This window comes from Onychomys torridus, chromosome 7 (genome assembly GCF_903995425.1).
Source record: "Onychomys torridus chromosome 7, mOncTor1.1, whole genome shotgun sequence".
In the NCBI taxonomy this organism is placed as follows: Eukaryota; Metazoa; Chordata; class Mammalia; order Rodentia; family Cricetidae; genus Onychomys; species Onychomys torridus.
The window spans coordinates 33,219,701-33,240,364 of record NC_050449.1 but is presented as its reverse complement, the minus strand read 5'-3'; the positions used below and the strand labels follow the sequence as shown (position 1 = coordinate 33,240,364).

Below are 20,664 nucleotides of genomic sequence, written 5' to 3'. Positions count from 1 at the left end.
GCCTGCTGGAGGAGACAGCTGGTATTAAAGCTGCAAGGCAAACAGTGCCAGTGCCTGAAAGAGAGGAATAAAGGGTCTAGTGCTTCGTCTATGGACACAGAACAGCAAAGGGGCAGGGAAAAAATAGTGTTTCTTGGTGATATCCGTGCTTGTCTCTTTCACGAAACTTTTTTTCAAATAAATAAAGCTTGAGGATTTATTCATATTTCCCTTCAGTAACAATTACAGTAAGGAGGTAGGATTTTTTTAATAGTTGAGAGAAAAATTTAAAGTCAAAGAAAATTATATTTTTATTATTCAAAACAATGGTACAATTTAAGTATATTTTAATCATATTCTTCCACTCCTGCAAGTTCTTTGAGATTGTCTCCTCCCTCCTACTCACACAACTTTTAGTTCTTTCTAAAAAAAACAAACAAAACTTCAGCACAATAATACAAGGCCCCCTAACCAAAAAAACAAAATAAAACTATGCCCCCAAACAAAACAAAACACCAAACTGTAACCAAATAAAAGCACATAAAAACCAAAATAAAAATCCTAGGGAGTCCATTATATGTTGGCCAACTACTCCTGAATTTGGGACATTTCTACTGTTTTAGGTTCCCATACCACACCTCAAATGCCTTCAAACTTTAGCTGTCTCTCCCTGATTTCTTCCTTCAACACTCTCTTCCTCCCCGCCCCGACCTGATCCTCCCATTCCAGCTCCCCCACTTCAATCTATATCTATCTATTTTATTTCCTTTACTAATGAGATCCCATCTGTTTCCTCTAGTCTCTTACTTTATACCTACCCCCTGGGTTATAGGGATTATAACTTGGTTATCATTCACTTTACAACTAATATCCACATATAAGTAAATACATACTGTATTTACCTTTCTGGATCAGGTTTTCCTACTCAGGATGATTTTTTTCTAGTTCCATTAATTTGCCTGCACATTTCATGATGTCATTTTTAAAGCAGCTGAATAGCTGACCATTTGTAAATTACCACATTTTCTTTACCCATTCTTCTGTTGAGTAACATCTAGGTTGTTTCCAATTTCTCTCTATTATGAACAGAGTATCAATGAACATGGTTGAACAAGTTTCTCTGAGGTAATATGAAGCATCCTTGGGGTTTATACCTAAGACTGATTATCTTGAGGTAAATTGATTCCCAACTTCTTAAACTGCCATGCTGATTTCCATAGTAGCTGAATAAGTTCATACCCTCACCAGCAATGTATGACTGACTATTTCTCTCACTCCACATCCTTATCAGCATGAGCTGCCACTTGTTTTGTTGATTTTAACCATTCTGATAGGTGTAAATGAAATCTCAAAGTAGTTTTGATTTGCATTTCCTTGAAGACTAAGGGTGTTGAACATTTCTTTAAGTGTTTCTCAACCATCTGAGTTTCCTCTATTGAGAATTCTGTTTAGATCTGTACCCCATTTTAAAATTTGATTATTTGGCTTTTTGTTACCTAGTTTCTTGAGTTCTTTATACATTTCAGATATCAGTCCTCTATTGGGAAAAAAATCTTTTCCCATTCTGTAGGCTGACACTTTGTCTGACAGAAGCTTTTAAGTTTCATGAGGTGCCATTTCTTTGCTCTTTTCTTTTCTTTTCTTTTCTTTTTTCCTTTCCTTTCCTTTCCTTTTCCTTTCTTTACTTTTCTCTCATATAATACACCTCAACCACAGCCTCTTCTCTCTTTCCTTTCTCACTCCCCCTTACCTCCCCTCTCCCGCAGATCTACTGCTCCTCAATTCCCCTTCAGAAAAGAGCAGGCCTCCCAATGATATCAAGCCAATTACAGCATAACAAGATGAAATAATACTAGGAATATACCTTCATATCAAGACTAGACAAGGCAATCCAGTAGGAGAACAAAGGTCCCATGAACAGGCAAAAGAGTTCATTGTTAGGAATCCAACAAAAACCTCAAGCTAAAGAACCTAGTTCAGTGGAAACTTCCTAGAACCTATGAGATTAACCCTAGCAAGAAGTCCTAGTAATGGAGGATATGGAGCCCAAGCATTCCATCTTCTGTAATGAGGTCCCATTTATTAATTTTTGATCTTAGTGCCTGTGTACATGGTGTTCTGCTCAGACATTCTTTTCCTGTGCCAATGAATACAAGGCTAATATTCCCTATTTTCTTGTCTATTATGTTCAGTGTATCTGGTTTATGCTCAAGTCTTTGATCCATTTGGACTTTGAGTTTTGTGCAGGGCGATAGTACGGCTGTATTTGGATTCTACTACATGCAGCCACCTAGTTTGATCAGCAGCATTTGTTGAAGATGCTGTCTTTTTTTTCCAGTGTGTATTTCTGGACTCTATCAAAAATCAGGTGTTTATAGCCATATGGATTTATGTTTGGTTCTTCAGTTCAATTCCATTGATTAACTTGTATGTTTTTGTGCCAATACCATGCTTTTTTATTACTTAAGCTTTGCAGTACAACTTGAAGTCAGGGACGGTGATACCTCTGGCAGTTCTTTTATTATTTAGTATTGTTTTAGCTATCCCCTGACTCTCTGTTATACTGGATTTGTGTTTGACAGTTCCATGCAAAGTATAATCTAATTATTACTGTAGCTCCCACCCTTTCTAATCTCCCTCCCATCAGTATTACTACCACTTCTGCTTAAAATTCTTTTTCCTCTGTGTCTGTCTGTCTCTCTTCCTCTCTCTTCCTCTCTCTCTCTCTCTCTCTCTCTCTCTCTCTCTCTCTCTCTGTGTGTGTGTGTGTGTGTGTGTGTGTGTGTGTGTGTGTGTGTGTGTGTGTGTGTGTGTGTGTGTGTGTTGGGACTCACTAAGTTAAACCAAGTTCATCTGTGTGACCATGGTTTTGAAACTACTCATTGGAAATTGCTGGGCTCCTCAATGGGCACATAACTAAATTTAATGATTGGTTCTCTCTTATTATCCATCAGTATATAATACTTCAGTAAAGAAAGATGGGACTATACAATGTTCTCCATCCTGTCCTTGTTTCCTGATTCATGATTGACTGATGATAGGTCCAATCCAGGCAGTGAGACCATGATATCATTGTCTGTGCCATGCCCAGAAGCCATTGTGTAGCCCTCTGTACCTGGAGTTTTCTCCAGTCCTGCCTGGGCCTGCAGCCACTCAGACCCAAATAAACACACAGAGGCTTATGTTAATTAAAACTGTATGGCCTAATGGCTCAGGATTCTTGCTAGCTAAATCTTACATCTTAAATTAACCCATTTCTGTAAATCTATACCTTGCCATGTGGCTAGTGGCTTACCAGTATCTTTACATCTTGCTTCCTCTGTGTCTGGCTGGTGACTCCTGACTCAGCCTTCCTGTTCGCAGAATTCTCCTCTCTGTTTATCCCACCTATACTATACTTCCTGCCTGGCTACCAGCCAGTCAGTGTTTTATTTATCAACCACATCAGAGCAACACATTCACAGCCTACAGAGTGATAGTCACAGCACCCTTCTCCCTTTCTCATGGCTCTTAACATTCACACTAATTCCCCCTTTTTCTGCTGCCTTAGAGGGGGTGGTATAAACATGTTGCTTAGGGCTGAAGGCTCAACTCTTCCTGAGCATTAGCACCTTGAGTAGTCATGTGTCTCTGTTTTCAGTGTTGTCCATTACGAAAAAAAGGTTTCTTTATTTGAAACTAGGGGTTGCATTTGCCTTTCATTATAAATAAAAGTACTTAGAAAGCAGCTTTGGGCCATGACAGTTTAGCTAAAACAGTAGTCAGTTTGCTCCTGAGGTCTGAGAATTCCTCAGTATGTTTTAACTGGGTTTATGCTGTAGGGCATGGATTTGCTCTTGTGAAATAAGCCTCAAATCCAGTTAGAAAGTAGTTAATTACCCCCATAACAGTTGTGTCACCATTGCATTAGAAGACATCTTCCATAGTACTTTCTTTCCCTCTCTTCAACTCGTATGAGTCCCACTGTCCTGTGCTTCCTCCACATTCCCTTACTCTGATCACGCCATTGTGTTTGATTTTGTGACCAACTGAGTTTAACCAAGGCCGTCTGCATGATCCTGGGTAGGATCATTCCTTGATGGGTGATGTTGCTCTGTAGGCTGTGAATGTGTTGCTCTAATTGGTTGATAAATAAAATGCGGATTGGCCAGTATCCAGGCAGGAAGTATAGGCAGGATAAGCAGAGAAGGAGAGAAGGAGAATTCTGGGAGAGGAAGGCTGGGACAGGAGATGCCAGCCTCTGGGGCATTTTTTAAAAAAATTATAAGTGCACAGCTAGCTCAGTTGGTAGAGCATGAGACTCTTAATCTCAGGGTCGTGGGTTCATGTCCCATGTTGGGCACCATTTATAGCTGATGTTTTCTCTGGTCCTGCCCAGGCCCATGGACCCTGCATCCACTTATAATATAATCACTCAGAAGCTTATATTAATTAAAACTGCTCAGCCATTTGCTCAGGCTTACCATTGACTAGCTCTTACATTTAAAATCAGCCCATTTCTGCTAATCAATATGTTGCAATGTCTTCTGTGGCTTTACCTGTGTGCCATTACATGCTGCTTCCTGGACTGCGGGCTGGCATCTCCTGTCTCAGCCTTCCTCTCCAAGAATTCCCCTTCTCTGCTCATCCTGCTTGGCTACTGGCCAATCAACATTTTATTTATCAACCAATCAGAGCAACACATTCACAGCATACATAGTAACATCACCCATCAATTCCTAATGAAACTTCTTCAATTTCTCTTAAGATTTCAGTAACACTCAGAAGGAATCAGTAACAACACAATCATCACCTATGGCCCAGAAGTAGCTCTAGATAATAAGGAAGCACCTTCTTTGGAGATGTTTTAGGAGGAGACAAGAAAAGTTCTGAAGATGTTGCTACCTCCAGGAGCAAGAGGAGGTGATATGGGACCTGATATATTTTTGGAGACCACTTAGAGCTACTGAGATGGCCTGATAGACACAGTTACCTTCCAGAAGAATAGAATTAGTTTTTTGATTATAGATTCAAAGAGAAGCAATGGGAATTCAGTTGCTTAAATGGAAAAAAGGGAATTTTTTTGAACATCTTCTCTGTTGTGGAGGCCCACAGAAGTTTCCTAGTGAGATCTGAGCTTGCTTTACCCAGTAGGGCTGCATTAGAGGATGGCATGACCATGTGAGTGGTTACCAGGTCATTGGAAAGATCTTCACTTGGCTCTGCTAGGGGGAGGTCTTTTGCTCTGCCTCTTGGCATTTCCATAAAAACTCCTTTAGAAGAGACAGAAGGGGCCAATGGATATCAATGCAGGCCCTCCCAAACCTATTCTGTGTTTCTGTCTGTTTCTTCTCCACACTCCTTTTCTACCTAATATTTCTTATCCCTTGCCTCTAGAGTACCCTGGGAAAAATGGGAAAATGTGGGAGCTGGCCTTCCATACTCTATCCATAATTCAGCCTTCTTTTGGGAATAGATACTCCTTTTGTAAATATCAGGGCTACTTATCAGTCAGAAAACAATTTTTTTTCAAGTTTTCCTTTCCAGGTATGAATAAATATTTCATGTTGTACAGTATTAAATTAATGCACTTCTGAATCTGCCATGTTCAATTATGTGCTGCAGACATGCTTACAAATATTAGAAAACATATACCAACATAAGAATTCTTCTTCTTATTTCTACTCTGCTTTGGAGGCTTTGTGTTCAATGTGTACATTCTTGTTTAATGATGTGTGTCTCATCCATTGTAATTTTTTTTGGAGGTATGAGTATGCTATAACTCACAATATCATTCCATGACCTTTATAGTTCTGCACATTTAGCAAAAATTAGGCATCATATTTTACATATTTTATATCTTGATAAAATTATTTGTTTTGAGGGTCACAATGTCTGAAATTTTTAAAATATACTTAATTTAAAAAGCCAAGTACATATATTATTGAAATGATTAAGGATGTTGACCAAATATATTTATTTTTTATCATAAGATAAATATGTCTTGCATAAAAGGAGCATTGTTCTACATACATAAAACATAATCATTAACAAGAAGTCTTTAAAGTGTTTGATAAATTGCTTAATGTGATACATGTTATGATGAGCAGATGGAATTTCTACATTCCTAGTGAGATGTTCTCCTTCATAAGTCCTATTGGGCTAAAACTGGTTCTCCCCCTGACAACTTAAAAATAAACAGTGCTAGAATAATCTCACAACCTGTGGCCATAAAGAAGCCTTTGAACTGTTAGCCAATCCTACAAACACGAATTTTAGTAAAGAAAAATTAATCTTTTTGTAAGAAAAATTTTTGTTCAAGGAACTTGTTTAGAGCAACTTTGACATCCTTATTCCTCAGGCTGTAGATCAATGGGTTCATCATGGGCACAACAATTGTATAAAACACAGAAGACACTTTCCCTTGGTCCATGGAGCTGACTGATGATGGCTGCAGGTACATGAATGTGAGGGAACCAAAGAAGACAGCAACAGCTGATATGTGTGAGCTGCAGGTGCTGAAGGCTTTGGACCTGCCCTCAGTGGATTTAATCCGGAGGATGCTGGCAATGATGAAGACATAAGAGCTCAGTATAGTCAGAGTTGGAATAAAGATATTAAAAGCACTGAAACACAGAACTACTACTTCATTGATGAAAGTATCAGAACAAGAGAGCTCCAGAAGTGGAAAAAGATCACAGAAGTAATGGTTTATTACATCAGCCTTACAGAAATGCACTCTTAACATGCAGAGTGTGTGAGTTGTGACCCCAGTCAAAGCCATACTGTACACCCCAAATATTATCCAGGTACAGATTTGATAGGACATCATAACATTATAAAGCAAGGGGTTACAGATGGCAGCATAGCGGTCATATGCCATTGCAGCCAACATATGACACTCTGCGATTCCAAAAACAAGGAAGAAATAGAGCTGAGTCATGCATTCAGGGTAGGAGATGATGTTCTTCACTGTCACAAAGTTCACCAGCATTTTAGGGGTAATGACAGTAGAATGGCAGAGGTCAATGAAGGACAGACTGCTGAGGAAGAAGTACATGGGGGTGTGCAGGTGAGAACTGAATTGTATCAGGGTGATCATGCTCAGATTTCCCACTACTGTGACCACATAGATTCCTAGAAAGAAGAAGAAGAGAGGGAGCTGGAGCTCTGGTTTGTCTGTTAACCCAGCGAGCATGAACTCAGTCACTCTGGAAAGATTTCCTTGTAACATCTTCTTCTGGGACTTCTATGTAGAAACAGAAGGGAAAAATGAGATAAGTATCTATTATATTATTACATACTAAGATGTGAAAGAGAATTCAAGTTTTCATTTTGCCAAGCATCTTCAATTTTCTGTCAGCTATTCTTATGTATTAGCCATCTAAGACTTTAGACTCCCCAACACATGGCACTTGTAATTAAATATAGGATACATCTGTCCCTGTTTGTGACTTTTGCCATGAAAATAGTAGTACTCAGTTCATGGACAACCAAGGAGAGATCTGATGTATTCAGCATAGTCTGCTAAGGACTCTTCATGACTCATTTGTAGTTCTCCCAATTAAGAGAAAAACATTTTTCTATGTTATAATAAGAGCAGCATCCGCACAAAGACAAAAGACCACCAGGCACATATACAACCTATCCTCTACTTAATGGTGGTGACCTAAAGGCTTTCTCCTTAAGGTAATAAACAGTATAAATTGTACTCTTCTTATGGGCTGCAAGAATATATTATAGAGAGTCAGCTGTGTATTAAAGCTATCTATACCTTGACCGGCCAAGGGTCCTGTCAAGACGCAAGCCATTTATTATAAATATTTGGTGTTATCCAGTCTTTAATATTCCATCTGTCCTCTACTATAAAATTCTTGCGTGGCCAAATATTTTCAGACCTGCTGAACTTCTAGGTAACTTCCCTGCTGAGTCAGTACCTGAATAAGGTCACATAAGCAAAGACAAGCTGGCAGAGACTCCTAACTTTGTTTCTTGTGCAAATGAAATTTCAGACCATTCCCTTGACCTGAGGCCTAGTGGTTCTCCAGAGCAACTGACTAAGAACAAAAGAGGTTTTCACATACCAAGGTGAAAGGTAGAATAACATTCCTGAGGAGTCAGAGAACCACTTGCCCTGAGAAAGAAAGTGCAGGCAGGCATTTCTGTAGAAATGCACAGAATGGCATGGTGAAAGGGAAGAGAGGAAGACAGGTCCTGTAGAGGGTAAGCAGATCTTGGGTAGAGTTTTCTCATTGCCAGGAGTAGAGAGTGTCAAAGATGGAGAAAGAGGATACAGAGGATAAAAAATGAGGCTGGAAGCATAGGAATTTAGTCATTAGCAGGACTATGAGCTAGGGAACTGGATGGAACTGAAGCTGTGGAGACAAGATTTCATCCCAGAGAAATATAGTAGATGGATATAGAGCTTGGTATATCTAGAGTTATTTCTGCCCTAAACGCCTGACAGAGCTATAGCTAGTATTGATAGAATTTTGTCTTAGAGGAATAAAGTTAAGAGACATAAGAACATAGTGTACATAGATCTTTTTCCCTCAGATATCCAATGCTGGATGTAGCTAAACCCTGGGACCCCTGGGTATTCCATATTCTCTTTCTTTAACCAACATTATAGTAGAAGTTGAAGTTAGGGCAATCAGATAAGAATATAAAATCAAAAGGCATCTGAATTGGAAAGTAAATAATAAAACTACCTTTGCATGTATATGAATTAATTTTGTATACACAAAATTCCCAGAAATCTATAAGGAAGCACTGTAATTTATTTCAAAGGTTATCATGGACCTGGGGCCCAAGGTCATCAAGAAATGCAGCAACCATAAAAGTCCATTTAAAATATCATGGAAAATGTTAAAACATTTAGGATAAAATAAAGACATAAAAGGCATGGCACTTGAAATTATCAACGTTGTTGAAAGGATAAACCATTACGTACGTGGAAAGACACCCCATCTTCATGGGTTACAAGTTTTAACATTGTGAAAGGGCAATACTTCCCAAACTAGTCTAAAAGTTCAGTGTAATCCTAATGAAAATCCAAAATATTTTTATTAGCAATAATGACATGTTGATCATAAATTCTCCACAAAATATAAGGACCTGGGAATGATCAGAACAAACCTGAAGGAAAAGCATAAAATTGTAATTTTCAAGTTTCCCCAATTGAAAATATACTTCAACCTTATAATATGTTCATAATACAGATATGCCATGAGATATAAGGAAATTGGCAATCTGTTAAAAAATACATCTACAAATTATTAAAGTTATGTGTTTAATAATAATTCAGTGTCAGAACAATGGATTTCCAATACATGGGCAATTAGATGAAGTTACATGTTAATTAACATGCAACTCTTCATACTATGAAAGAGTTAATAAAAAATGGATGGTATGTGTAAATATTTTATCTAAAAATAGTAACATTTGATATAACTGTAATACTAGAACTTTATGCCCATGAAATTGGTGATAGTTTCTTGGATAGGATGTTACAATCAGCGGCTACACAAATAAACAAATAAACAAACAAATAAATATATAAATTGAGCATAATTAAAAATAAAAATAATTTGTGTCTTAAAGGACATCATAGATGAAAAATAGCACACTCAGTGGGAAACACATCTCAAGCAATATATTTTTGGGAGAACTATTGATAGATGTAAAGAACTTTTTTATATCTGAATGGCTAAGAGAACAAATAATCCAGTTATACACTGCCAGATGATCTGAACAATGATCCTTCTAGTGGAGATAGACAAATTCCTAATAAATAGCTGAAAATATGTGTACCATGATTAACATTAAGGCCATTTTAATAAAAACCACAGAGAGACAAAATTTCACATTGATTGGAGGGGTTAAGATAAAATGGTAAGTGCTCACAAGAATGGGAAGAATCACAATCTCATATTACTGGTGAGGTTATAAAATGGCACAGAAGTTTCAGAAAACCATTTGAGAATCCTTCAAAAATGTAAAGCATAGAGTTACCACCAACCCAGGGAATTTCAGTACTTGAGATACCTCTGTCTGAATTAAAAACATACTGACAGAAAAAGTCACACAAATTGTCTGGAGTAGCATTGCAGAACAGGTGATGCTAGGTGGAGGTCTTCCTGCCCCACATTTGTTTCTTCTACCTCTCCTGCTGGCTCTCTCCTAATGGGAGAAATCGTCCTGACTGTGGATCAATTCTGTACTTTTCTATAAAATCTTAAGAATTTCTAGAGATTGGTTTTGTTGCTTAAAATCAAACTCAGAAGTGACAGTATACTAGTTTCTATGAAATCTGTTTCATTTATTTTATCAAGCCTCCTCGTTTTATCTATATTAAAGAGAAGGATGTCTGCCTAAACATGAGCTGAACAAGGAAAGCAGTAGACATGGTGATGTCAATGGAGGAAAGACCACAAGACTTTGACACTATGTAAAGAATTACTATGGGCAACTAAGGAAAGCTGAGTGTGGGAGAAATTATTTTCCCCAGGGAAGAATACACTGATTAGTATAATGATATAGTTATATTATGAAGTGATGTAATTATAAATGATATAATTAAAACACAAAATAATTATAATTATAAAATACATAACTATGAAATATGTGTTATAATCATAAAATATAATTATAATATATGAATATATTATAATTATAGAACTATGTAATTATAACAATTATAAATCGATACAATTATAGTATAACCTCAAAAATAATAGAAGTAAAAGAAAAGATAATGAGCTTCAATATTGATATAGTTGTTCTGTGTCTCCCAAAATTCAAGTGTTGGTAATTTCCACCATGGATTAAAGCTGGATTTCAATAACAACAGAAACTACAGAAAGTCTCTAAACTCATGGAAATGGAACAACTCTACTAAATCATCACTGGGTCAAGAAATAAAGAAATTAAAGATTTCCTAGAATTCAATGAAAATAAATGCACAACATACCCAAACTTACAGAACACAATGAAAGCAATCCTAATAGTAAAACTCATAGTGCTAAGTGCCTTCATAAAGAATTTGGAGGGATCTCATACTAGTGACTTAACAGCACACTTGAAAAATCTAGAACACAAAGAAGCAAACACACCCAAGAGGAGTAGAAGGCAGGAAATAATCAACCTGAGGGCTAAAATCAATAAAATAAAGACAAAGAGAACAATACAAAGAATCAAGGAAACAAAGAGTTGGTTCTTTGAGAAAATCACCAAGATAGACAACTTCTTATCCAAACTAACTAAGTGGCAGAAAGAGAATATCCAAATCAACAAAACCAGAAACTCAAAGGGGACCTAACAACAGACACTGAGGGAATCCAGGGAATCAGGTTTTTGAAGTATGACCTAATGAACTAAAAGAGACCCTCCCATATCAGTTCTTTCAACATTTTTTTTTAACTCAGTGTATTTATTTATTTTTTAATTATTTCTTTTATTTAGTGAGATTATAATATACTTAAATTATTTCCTCCTTCTTATTCCTCCCATTAAATCCTCTCAATAGAATCCTCTTTGCTCTCATTCAAATTTGTAGCCTCTTTTTCCTTTCATGTATGTAAGTATACATATATATATATGCCTCTTTTTTATTAATTTTAGAGATGAATATGTTATAAGCAAAATATCAAAATGTAAGGACAATTTTTTCCTTAAGCTTTGAGTACATAATACTATATGTTAAACACAGGTACTATACTATATACTGCATCTTATAGCTCAATTCATCTATTATTACTAAAGGTTTATACCCACTGAATAAGACTATCTCTTCTCTCTCAGTTTCTGTTCTCTGACAATCATTATCATATTATCTATTTCTATGTGTCTGACCAATGTATTTACCTTATATAAATAGAACCACTTAGGAATCTTTTCTTTTCTGATTGGCTTATTTCACTTAACATAGTGTCTTCCAGGTTCACTCAAAGTTTTCAGAGCTAAAAGGAATGTAGCAATAGCCTAGAAAAATTATAAACCTGGTGAAGCATATTTAGAACTTTGATTTCATTATTATCATTTGATAGTTTATATAATTAATTTTTAGGTTAACATACAAAACTGTGTTTAATCACTGCATCTAAAAATATGTACTTCTTCTTTCTTTGTTCTTCTTCCATATTGAGTGGTCCCTAGTTTATCTTGGTAGATTTTGCTAAGCCTGTTGAATTTATCTTGTACAAATGACAATTATGTTTCATATATAAAAATAAAAAACAATAATCTATAGCTATGTAAACTTAGGGAATATGTAAAACTACTCAGAGATTGAGTAACCTTGGCTAATTATTCCCCAAGACCTTATATTTTAATTGTCATGAAAATATCTATTGCGAATTTACATACCATGTATTATTTATTATGAAATTTGCAGAAAATTATGATAAATACTTCCATGATGATAATGATCAAAAAATACTGTTTGGCTGTGAATGTGGACTGATAAAAATTTGATAACAATATACAGAAAACATTTTATAGGCATAAAGTCTATGCTTATTAAAATTCTATAATATATAAAAGAGAGAAATGTGGTCTATGGGATGCATATAATGACTGAGCAGTTCTTCAGGAGCCCAGTTGCTATGGTGTGTAATCTACAATGGGGCCATTGAAGGATTTTCAAGAGAAATATGGTTTGGAAGAATAAGAAGAAATAAGGTATGTTTATACAATATTAGTTTTATTTTATATTTACCAATACCAGAACATACTAAAATTTTCAAATGATTTATTAGAAGAAATAATGAAAAATTAGGAAAGTAGTAGAAACTCCTTATGAATAGATGCTGGTAAATTGTGTTTACTTTAGGTGTTATTATTTATGACAGGGTTTGTACACTGAAGTTATTTGTAAAAACTGAAGAATTGTATGAAAACAATTTACCTCTAGTGTCTATATGACTTATAATAAAAATAAGAGCTGCTGAGTTTTTTTTTAATTTTAATTTTTTTGTATGTTATCTTAGAAGAAAGAGCTATATCCATAGAAATATATTGTGTAACAACAAAATTTCATTCAAGTATGAAAGATGCCTGGGAGAACGCTTTGTTCCAAAAACATGAGTGATATTTTTGACTAGCATTTGAAAATTTCTACAGTGTCTGAAAAGTAGAGTTCATGGTGGTTGTCTAACATTCTGAGGTTGAAAGATTTTAGGACAAATGAATTTTGGTTGCTCACCTTTCTACTTGGAGAATTCCATACAAGTAACATATGAGTTCTAGACCAAACATCTCTTCACCTCATTGATGTAATTCAAAATAAAATCTGGATCATTTTTCTTTGTGGGATCAGAACATATATCCTATGTTCTGAGTAGTATATATTTCTATTATAAATCCAATGTTATGAGTCCATTGTGTCTTCCTAAGGCACTTACCAAAATGATATCATTTTCACAGAGACTTTTGATACATAAGAGACACCTTAAAAGTTTGTAGAATGAAACTCTATCAAGGATTTCCTTCTATTGCAGATGAGATGCTCAGGGGAAAATCAATTAAGATTTTCTGTATGATGATATGGTTCATACTTTCTCTTTGCCTCTCTTGAGTATAATTCTCTGTGTTTGGAAATAGTATCATTCACTGCATTTGGAGCTAGAAACTGAAGTTTAATGACATAGTTGTAGGGTGCCCCAATGACAAAATCCCATCTGAAAATAGTCTCTAAAATATATGAGGCAGTTTCCACTGTTTTTTATTTGTTGAATTAATGTTTGGGGAAATAATAATGACTTGTACTTATTATCAAAAGTTCTTTCTTATATGTTCCATTATTATTTCAAGAACAATACATAGTTTTATGGAAGTGGTTGGAGATGAGCATGGTGACTTTAGAAACTTTGGCAATGAGTAGAGATTGCAGGAATACAGATGAAATAAATATTGATTTATTTAATATAATTGTTGATAGAATGATTTTTCATAAACTTACAGGTGAAAAATTCTAGGACCACTATAAGCAAAGAGGAGGAATGGAACCATAAAGTTATAGACAATAGTGACTACTTATTATTTTATGTGGAAGTTACAAACAAGCAATGGAAACTTCTGAACTAACCCATTTGGTACTAATCTAGAGTAGAATGCATTATATTAATGATTTTTGGCTTACAATAGATGTATATGGGTGTATTGTAGTTAGGTAATTATATATTTATCTCTATAAGGGCTTAGTATAAACACATGACCACTTGTGTTTATACTAGTGTGTTCAGAGAATTAGACTCAATGGCTTCAAAGTAGCTATGAGCACACCCAGCTTCCATGGGTGTACTGTGTTTATAATACTGTTATTCAATAAATATATCCAGAACTGGTAGGAGAAATGGTTACTTTTATTTCTGGGAAAGAAAATTAGAAAATTTTTAATGCCAGAAAACAATGTAAAGTTAAATTTCTGGGAGTATATGAAAGAGATACAGGCATAATAGAAGAGGATTTGCAATTCCCACATCTGAAATGAGTTAAGCAAAAAATAATTATAGCAGTTTACAGTTGAATATAAATGAAAATAGAAATTAATGTCTGTGAGTCCACAGTGATTTAAATAAGTGATTAAACAAATAAGTGGAGTTAAAAGACATTTATAGTATGCAAGAATTCCAAGAAAATGAATTAGGAGCTCTCCTTTCAGATACGTGGAGCACAATCTCTCATTCCTTAAGAATGGATTGCACATGATGCCTTTTGATATGATATCATGAGAACTGTACCTTGCTTCTGTGGCCTTTCTCCAACAGAAAGAAAACAAACATACAACCTCACTCAAAACACATGGTTAAACATAACTATCTGGTCTACAGTGACACTACACACAATATCCAATTCAATTAGTTTCCTTAACTGTCCTCATCTTCAAGAACAGGAGTAATTGTTCTCTGGGTTGTGAGCAGTGGCGGTTTTCTAACAACCTTTGTCTGTTGCAAAGAGAAGCTTCTTGGGTGAGAGATGGAAGCTATCTTATCTGTGGCTATAAGAATATGCTTTAGAACATAGTTAGGAGGGTGAAAGTACATTGTACTTTTAAATCTGTATGGGACAGGTTAGACATGAATTTCATTAACACTTTTTGTTCTGTTCTGAAACAGAGGCTCAAGATGCATCATTCATTTGAATTACATAGCTATTAGCCATAAATAAACAGAAAGAGACAGAGGTAGTCCCTGAGTTGAGAAGCATTGCCTGCAAATGATAGACCACACTTCTGCCTATATTCTTGATGCATTTTTTTCTCTCCTTGCAGGAGTTCTCCTTGAGGGTATTTAGTATCTCCTGTTTCTGGTAGAATTCTAATATTTAAATATTCCATTGCCTATCCATTCTCAGAATTACAAAGGATAGTTCAAACATGGATTTTCTTATACTATTTATATATTCAATGAGTAAATAAATACTTGGTAACAAAATGCATAGTTTTATCCTATCTAGTACCCATGACTATGAAAAAAGTCTGGATGCTATTTTGTGCCTATAGCAAGAAATTTTTAGATATACTAATTACATATACATAGACCTTGCAAGCAGATCCAAGCAATAAAATGAAACATTCATATTTATACAGGCTTTACATCAGCATATATATATATATGTATCACATAACACATATGTGCATATATGGTAGATAAATATATTTGGGTAAGTTTGTATAGCAAGAAAATCAGTTGTGAAGATAAGACATGATTAGTACAGGAAAAAGTCTCCAACTTCTGAAGGTTTGGTTTCACAGGATGAGACAAACTGACATGGCATTGACATTCCTGTGTTCTGGGTTTTAAGCTGATCACAAAGTCTGCCATGTTTTGCACCTGTGATCAGACACATGATGTTTTAGATGCGGTATAATCAGGTTCAAATGCTCATGATGGGAAAATCCATTGCTATGACTCTGGGCACAGTATAAGAGGTGGGACAGATAACATATTATGTTAGTTAGAGATGTCTGGGCTTGCTTGTTTGTTTCTTTTTCTTAAAGTATTTTTATTAATTATTTGAAACTTTAAACAATGTGTTTTGATCACCTTCATCTTCTTACCTCCTCTTCCCCAAGATCTTTCTCCCCTTCCCTTCCTCACCCAATTTTGTGTCTTCATTAAAAACAAAGCAAAACACCAAGTCCCATTTGTACTGCCTGTATGGTTTTAGGTGTGTGGCCATTCCACAGGAACATGTTAGACATACTTTCTAAACAAAATCATTTGAAAAACTTCTACTGCAGAAGATGGCTAAAATATAAGCATATATACATATGCTTGTTTTCTTAACACAGGTTGTTTCCAGGATTTAAATCCCAGAGAAATCAGAAAGTAAGCAGCAATGTCCTGTCAGCTAAAATAGAACACAAAATAAAAAGGAAATACCTGGCTTACAAGAATTGAGAAGACATCCTAGAAAGGTGAAAAACACCACCCTTTGAGAAAGAAAAAAAATTTCATGAGAAACTTTTTTCATACAACTTTCTTAGGGCAAGTTTGACATCCTTATTTCTCAGGCTGTAGATCACAGGGTTCAGCATGGGAACGACAATAGTATAAAAGACAGAAGACACTTTCCCTTGGTTCATGGAGCTGACTGATGATGGCTGCAGGTACATAAATGCAGCAGACCCAAAGAAGACAGCAACAGCTGATATGTGTGAGCTGCAGGTGCTGAAGGCTTTGGACCTGCCCTCAGTGGATTTAATCCGGAGGATGCTGGCAATGATGAAGATGTAAGAGCTCAGGATACTTAGTGTAGGGAAAAGGATATTGAAAGCACTAAAACATAGAACTACTACTTCATTGACAAAAGTGCTGGAGCAAGAGAGCTCCAGTAACGGGAAAAGGTCACAGAAGTAATGGTTTATTACATCAGCCTTACAGAAATGCACTCTTAACATGCAGAGTGTGTGAGCTGTGGCACCAATCAAACCCATGCTATATACCCCAAATATCATCCAGGAGCAGATTTGATAGGACATCATAGCATTGTAAAGCAATGGGTTACAGATGGCAACATAGCGGTCATATGCCATTGCTGCCAACATATGACACTCTGCTATAACAAAAACCAGGAAGAAATAGAGCTGAGTCATGCATTCAGGGTAGGAAATGATGTTCTTCACTGCCACAAAGTTCACCAGCATTTTGGGGGTAATGACAGTAGAATGGCAGAGGTCAATGAAGGACAGACTGCTGAGGAAGAAGTACATGGGGGTGTGAAGGTGGGAGCTGAGCAGGATCAGAGCGATCATGCCCAGGTTCCCCACCATTGTCACTGCATAGATTCCCAGGAAGAGGAAAAAGAGAAACAGTTGTAGTTCTGGTGCGTCTGTTAATCCAGCAAGGATGAACTCAGTTACTGTGGAGTGGTTTCGGGCTATCATTTCCTCTGGGAATTCTCTGTAGGAGAGGAAATAAAAGTTACCATAGGTAATTCATGTCTTATCACATAATGAGGTGAGAAACCAAGTTCAAGCTCCTTCACTCATGTATCTCCAACTTCAACAGCTACTCCTATACCTTATCAGTCTGGTCATTAGAAATTCAAAATTATAATACTTGGAAGTAGATACATATAGGATACACCTATCAATATTCATGATCTACATTAGGAGAACACATTTATACTTATCCCATGAACAACCAAAGAGAGAGCTGATGGTTTTAATGGAGTTTTCTAAGAACTATTCAAACCCAATTTGTAATTTTCCCTATCTATGTACAGCGAAAATGCTTTCTTATGTTACAATCACCGTAACACACACACACACACATACACACACACATACACACACACACAAACATAATCAGTTATATACTTAATACCAATGGCTAGAAGATTTCCCACAAGTAGTAAGCAACATAACCTGTTCACTATGCACACTTATTTTACATTGTAATAGAGAATCAATTTATGGCAGCCAGGCAAGTAAATGAAAGAAAAAGTCACCTTATTGGATGATCAGTAAGGAATAAAACCACCTTTACATTCAAATGAATTGATCTTTTTTATGCAAAATTAAAATGTCTCTGATAAAGAATTATTGGAATTAATGCAAGGTTTTCCAGAAAGTGAGACCTAAGATCAATGGAAAACTAAGCAATCATAGAAACATATCTGCAATGTTGTAAAAAAAAATGATAAAATGCAGGGAAAAATTAAGTGAAAAAAGTAAAAATTATTTCACTTGCAGGTACAAGCATGGTTGAAAAATAAAGTTTACATAAATGAAAGAACATGCAAGGACATCCCATGTTCATGAATCAAAAGATTCAATGCTGTGAAAACAGAATTGCTTCCTTAACTGATGCGCAAGTTCAGCTTAATTCTTATAAAACTCTTAGGCTTTTTTTTCCTGACATGTGATGATCCCTACAAGTATATAAAGGAAATCGAATAATCAGAAGAAACTTGAACAAGACAAATAAAATTGAAGGATTCTTTTCTGAGACAGGGCCTTATTATGTAGCCCTTGCTAACCTGGAACTCACTATGTAGATGAGGCTGGCATTCCAATTTAAGAGATCCACCTGTCTCTGTCTCTGGGATTAAGGGCATGTCATCACATCTGGTCAAAATGGGAGATTTTGAGTTTTGTCACTTGAAAACTTACTATGATGTTTCAGAACTGTCATAACATAGATAAACAGATATATTGAAAAAAGTTGGCAATCAGGAAAAAGTAAATGCTCATAATTAAAGAATTTTAAATATTTTAAAACAATTCAGTACAGAAGGAATTTTTAACAAATTGACAATTATGTTAAAACATATGAAAACATTAATATGCAATTATTTCTCTCTCACACCATATATAAAAATTAATTAAAAAATAGGCCCTATCACCAAATGTAAGAGGTCAAAGTAACAACATTGGACAAAAATGTAAGACTAGATCTTTGTGAGCATGGCATTGGTGATGGTTTCTTGAATAAAGATGCCAGAACCAGAAACTATAATAGAAAAAAGTAAATCAGACTAGATGACAATTGAAAAGAAATTGTGTTTTAAAAGACACTATCTATAATTTGAGAAGATAGTACCCAGATTGGAAAACATATTTTAAAGCACTATCTCTCAGGAAAAATTGTTAGTAGACAAAACAAAGTCTCATACCTTAATAATAAATAATCCAACTAGAAATGGTCATATGATTGAGTAGTGATCCTTTTACTGGAGAGAAACAGATTAATAACCTATACCTGAAATACGTGAATTATTGTTAACTATTAACAAACAACCCAATTAAAAATTAGGGAATAGAATTAGGGCATAGAACCAAACATAATTCTCAAAAAGAAATACAGATGCCTGAGAAATATTTAATTTTTGTAATCCTTCTTCACCATCGGGTAAATACACATTAAAAGTACTTTGAGATTTCATTTTACTCAGCCAAAATGGCTAAGATCACAACAAACAAACAAACCAGTAGACAAAAAAAAATCAAACAAAAGCTGGCACAGATGTAGGAAAGGGCAAGACTTAGTCACTGGTGCTTGGAGTGCAGCCGCTCTGGAAATCACTGTGGAGAGCCCTTAAAAATCTAGACATTATCCAGGGTTTATAGATGTAAAGATAAATGTTTGCCTTATTCTGTCATGGATCTTTTGGTTTTGGTGGTCAATAAATGCCTAAGTAGAATGTGGAACAACACAGCTTTCATTTTTAATTCCAGTTCTAACTGTATGTAAGTTCATTAAATCGTATAGTCCTTGAATCTGGTCAATTTTGATGTTTGATATTTTTATTTCTAAGTTTTTCTATAGTAAAGTAAAACATTAAAGCTACAAGTAGATCGCCTATATAATCCAAAATACGTGATTTTGAGACATAGTCCCAACTGACTGTATATTCTACCATAGAAATATTTGCTCATCTCTTCATTGCAGTATTATCCCCAATAGTCAGTAAAGCAACAACAACAATACAAAAATGAAAACACAGGTGGTATAAAGAGGAAATGGTTAATGGAGCAAGAAGGATTAAGTGGGGTGGGACTGGGATTGCAGGATAGAGGAAGAAATATGAGGAGAAATGAATGACTAAGAGTAAAGACTTTTTAAAAAGTCATATGGAAACCTACTACTGCAGAAGCCTTCTAAAATGTATACATATATATACATAAGAATAATTTAAGTGGAGCTACCATATAATGGAAAGCAGCAAGTACTGGCCTTGAAGATTTGTTCCTACTAGTTAACTTTCATAGTGCTAGAAAGTTCTACGGACCTTTCTGGAGGAGAGTAATCACCAATCTTACTCAGTTGTGATCCCTGCAAGCTACAGCAACAATTGGCCTGGTGTAGATGGCAAGAAGGCCTTGTGCACACAGATAAGCACTGGAGAAGCCAGGGAAGTTCAACACACAGCCTATCTTTTCAAAGGAATGAGGTGCACAGCTGCTCTTTCCGGAATTCCAGGAATGATGTAGTTTTACAACCTGATGATCCTTTGCTGTCTGATGAGACAGGCTCTGCCCAGATCTCCCAGAATTTATTTTACTTATCCAAGACCTTTCCTCCTAAATCTTGAGCACTGCTTTTAGACCATAAAACCCACTCTTAGGAGTGAGGTCACTTGTTACAACAGCCTAAGTGACTTCTGTGTCATCTGAGGGCCAGGCCAATCCCGACACCCACAGGTTTTATGTGTATCTCAGTCAAGCTTCCTGGACCTAAATATTGGACACTATCTCTG

General features: G+C 35.7%; 2 protein-coding genes across 2 annotated transcripts; both read right to left on the bottom strand.

The window, feature by feature from the left end:
* Window positions 1–6,176: 6,176 nt before the first annotated feature.
* On the bottom strand, window positions 6,177–7,195 carry LOC118587447 (olfactory receptor 150-like). The gene has a single exon (XM_036193410.1). The coding sequence runs from the start codon at window positions 7,190–7,192 to the stop codon at window positions 6,248–6,250; it is 945 nt and encodes a 314-aa protein (XP_036049303.1). The 5' UTR covers window positions 7,193–7,195; the 3' UTR covers window positions 6,177–6,247.
* Window positions 7,196–16,414: 9,219 nt separating this feature from the next.
* LOC118587441 (olfactory receptor 150-like) lies at window positions 16,415–17,347 on the bottom strand. The gene has a single exon (XM_036193402.1). It carries the CDS (start codon window positions 17,345–17,347, stop codon window positions 16,415–16,417), a length of 933 nt encoding a protein of 310 aa, XP_036049295.1.
* Window positions 17,348–20,664: the final 3,317 nt, after the last annotated feature.

What these genes read in the sequence shown, in the direction of transcription:
- LOC118587447 (XM_036193410.1), bottom strand. Translation starts at nt 7,192, where the DNA reads ATGTTACAAGGAAATCTTTCCAGAGTGACTGAGTTCATGCTCGCTGGG.
- LOC118587441 (XM_036193402.1), bottom strand. Translation starts at nt 17,347, where the DNA reads ATGATAGCCCGAAACCACTCCACAGTAACTGAGTTCATCCTTGCTGGA.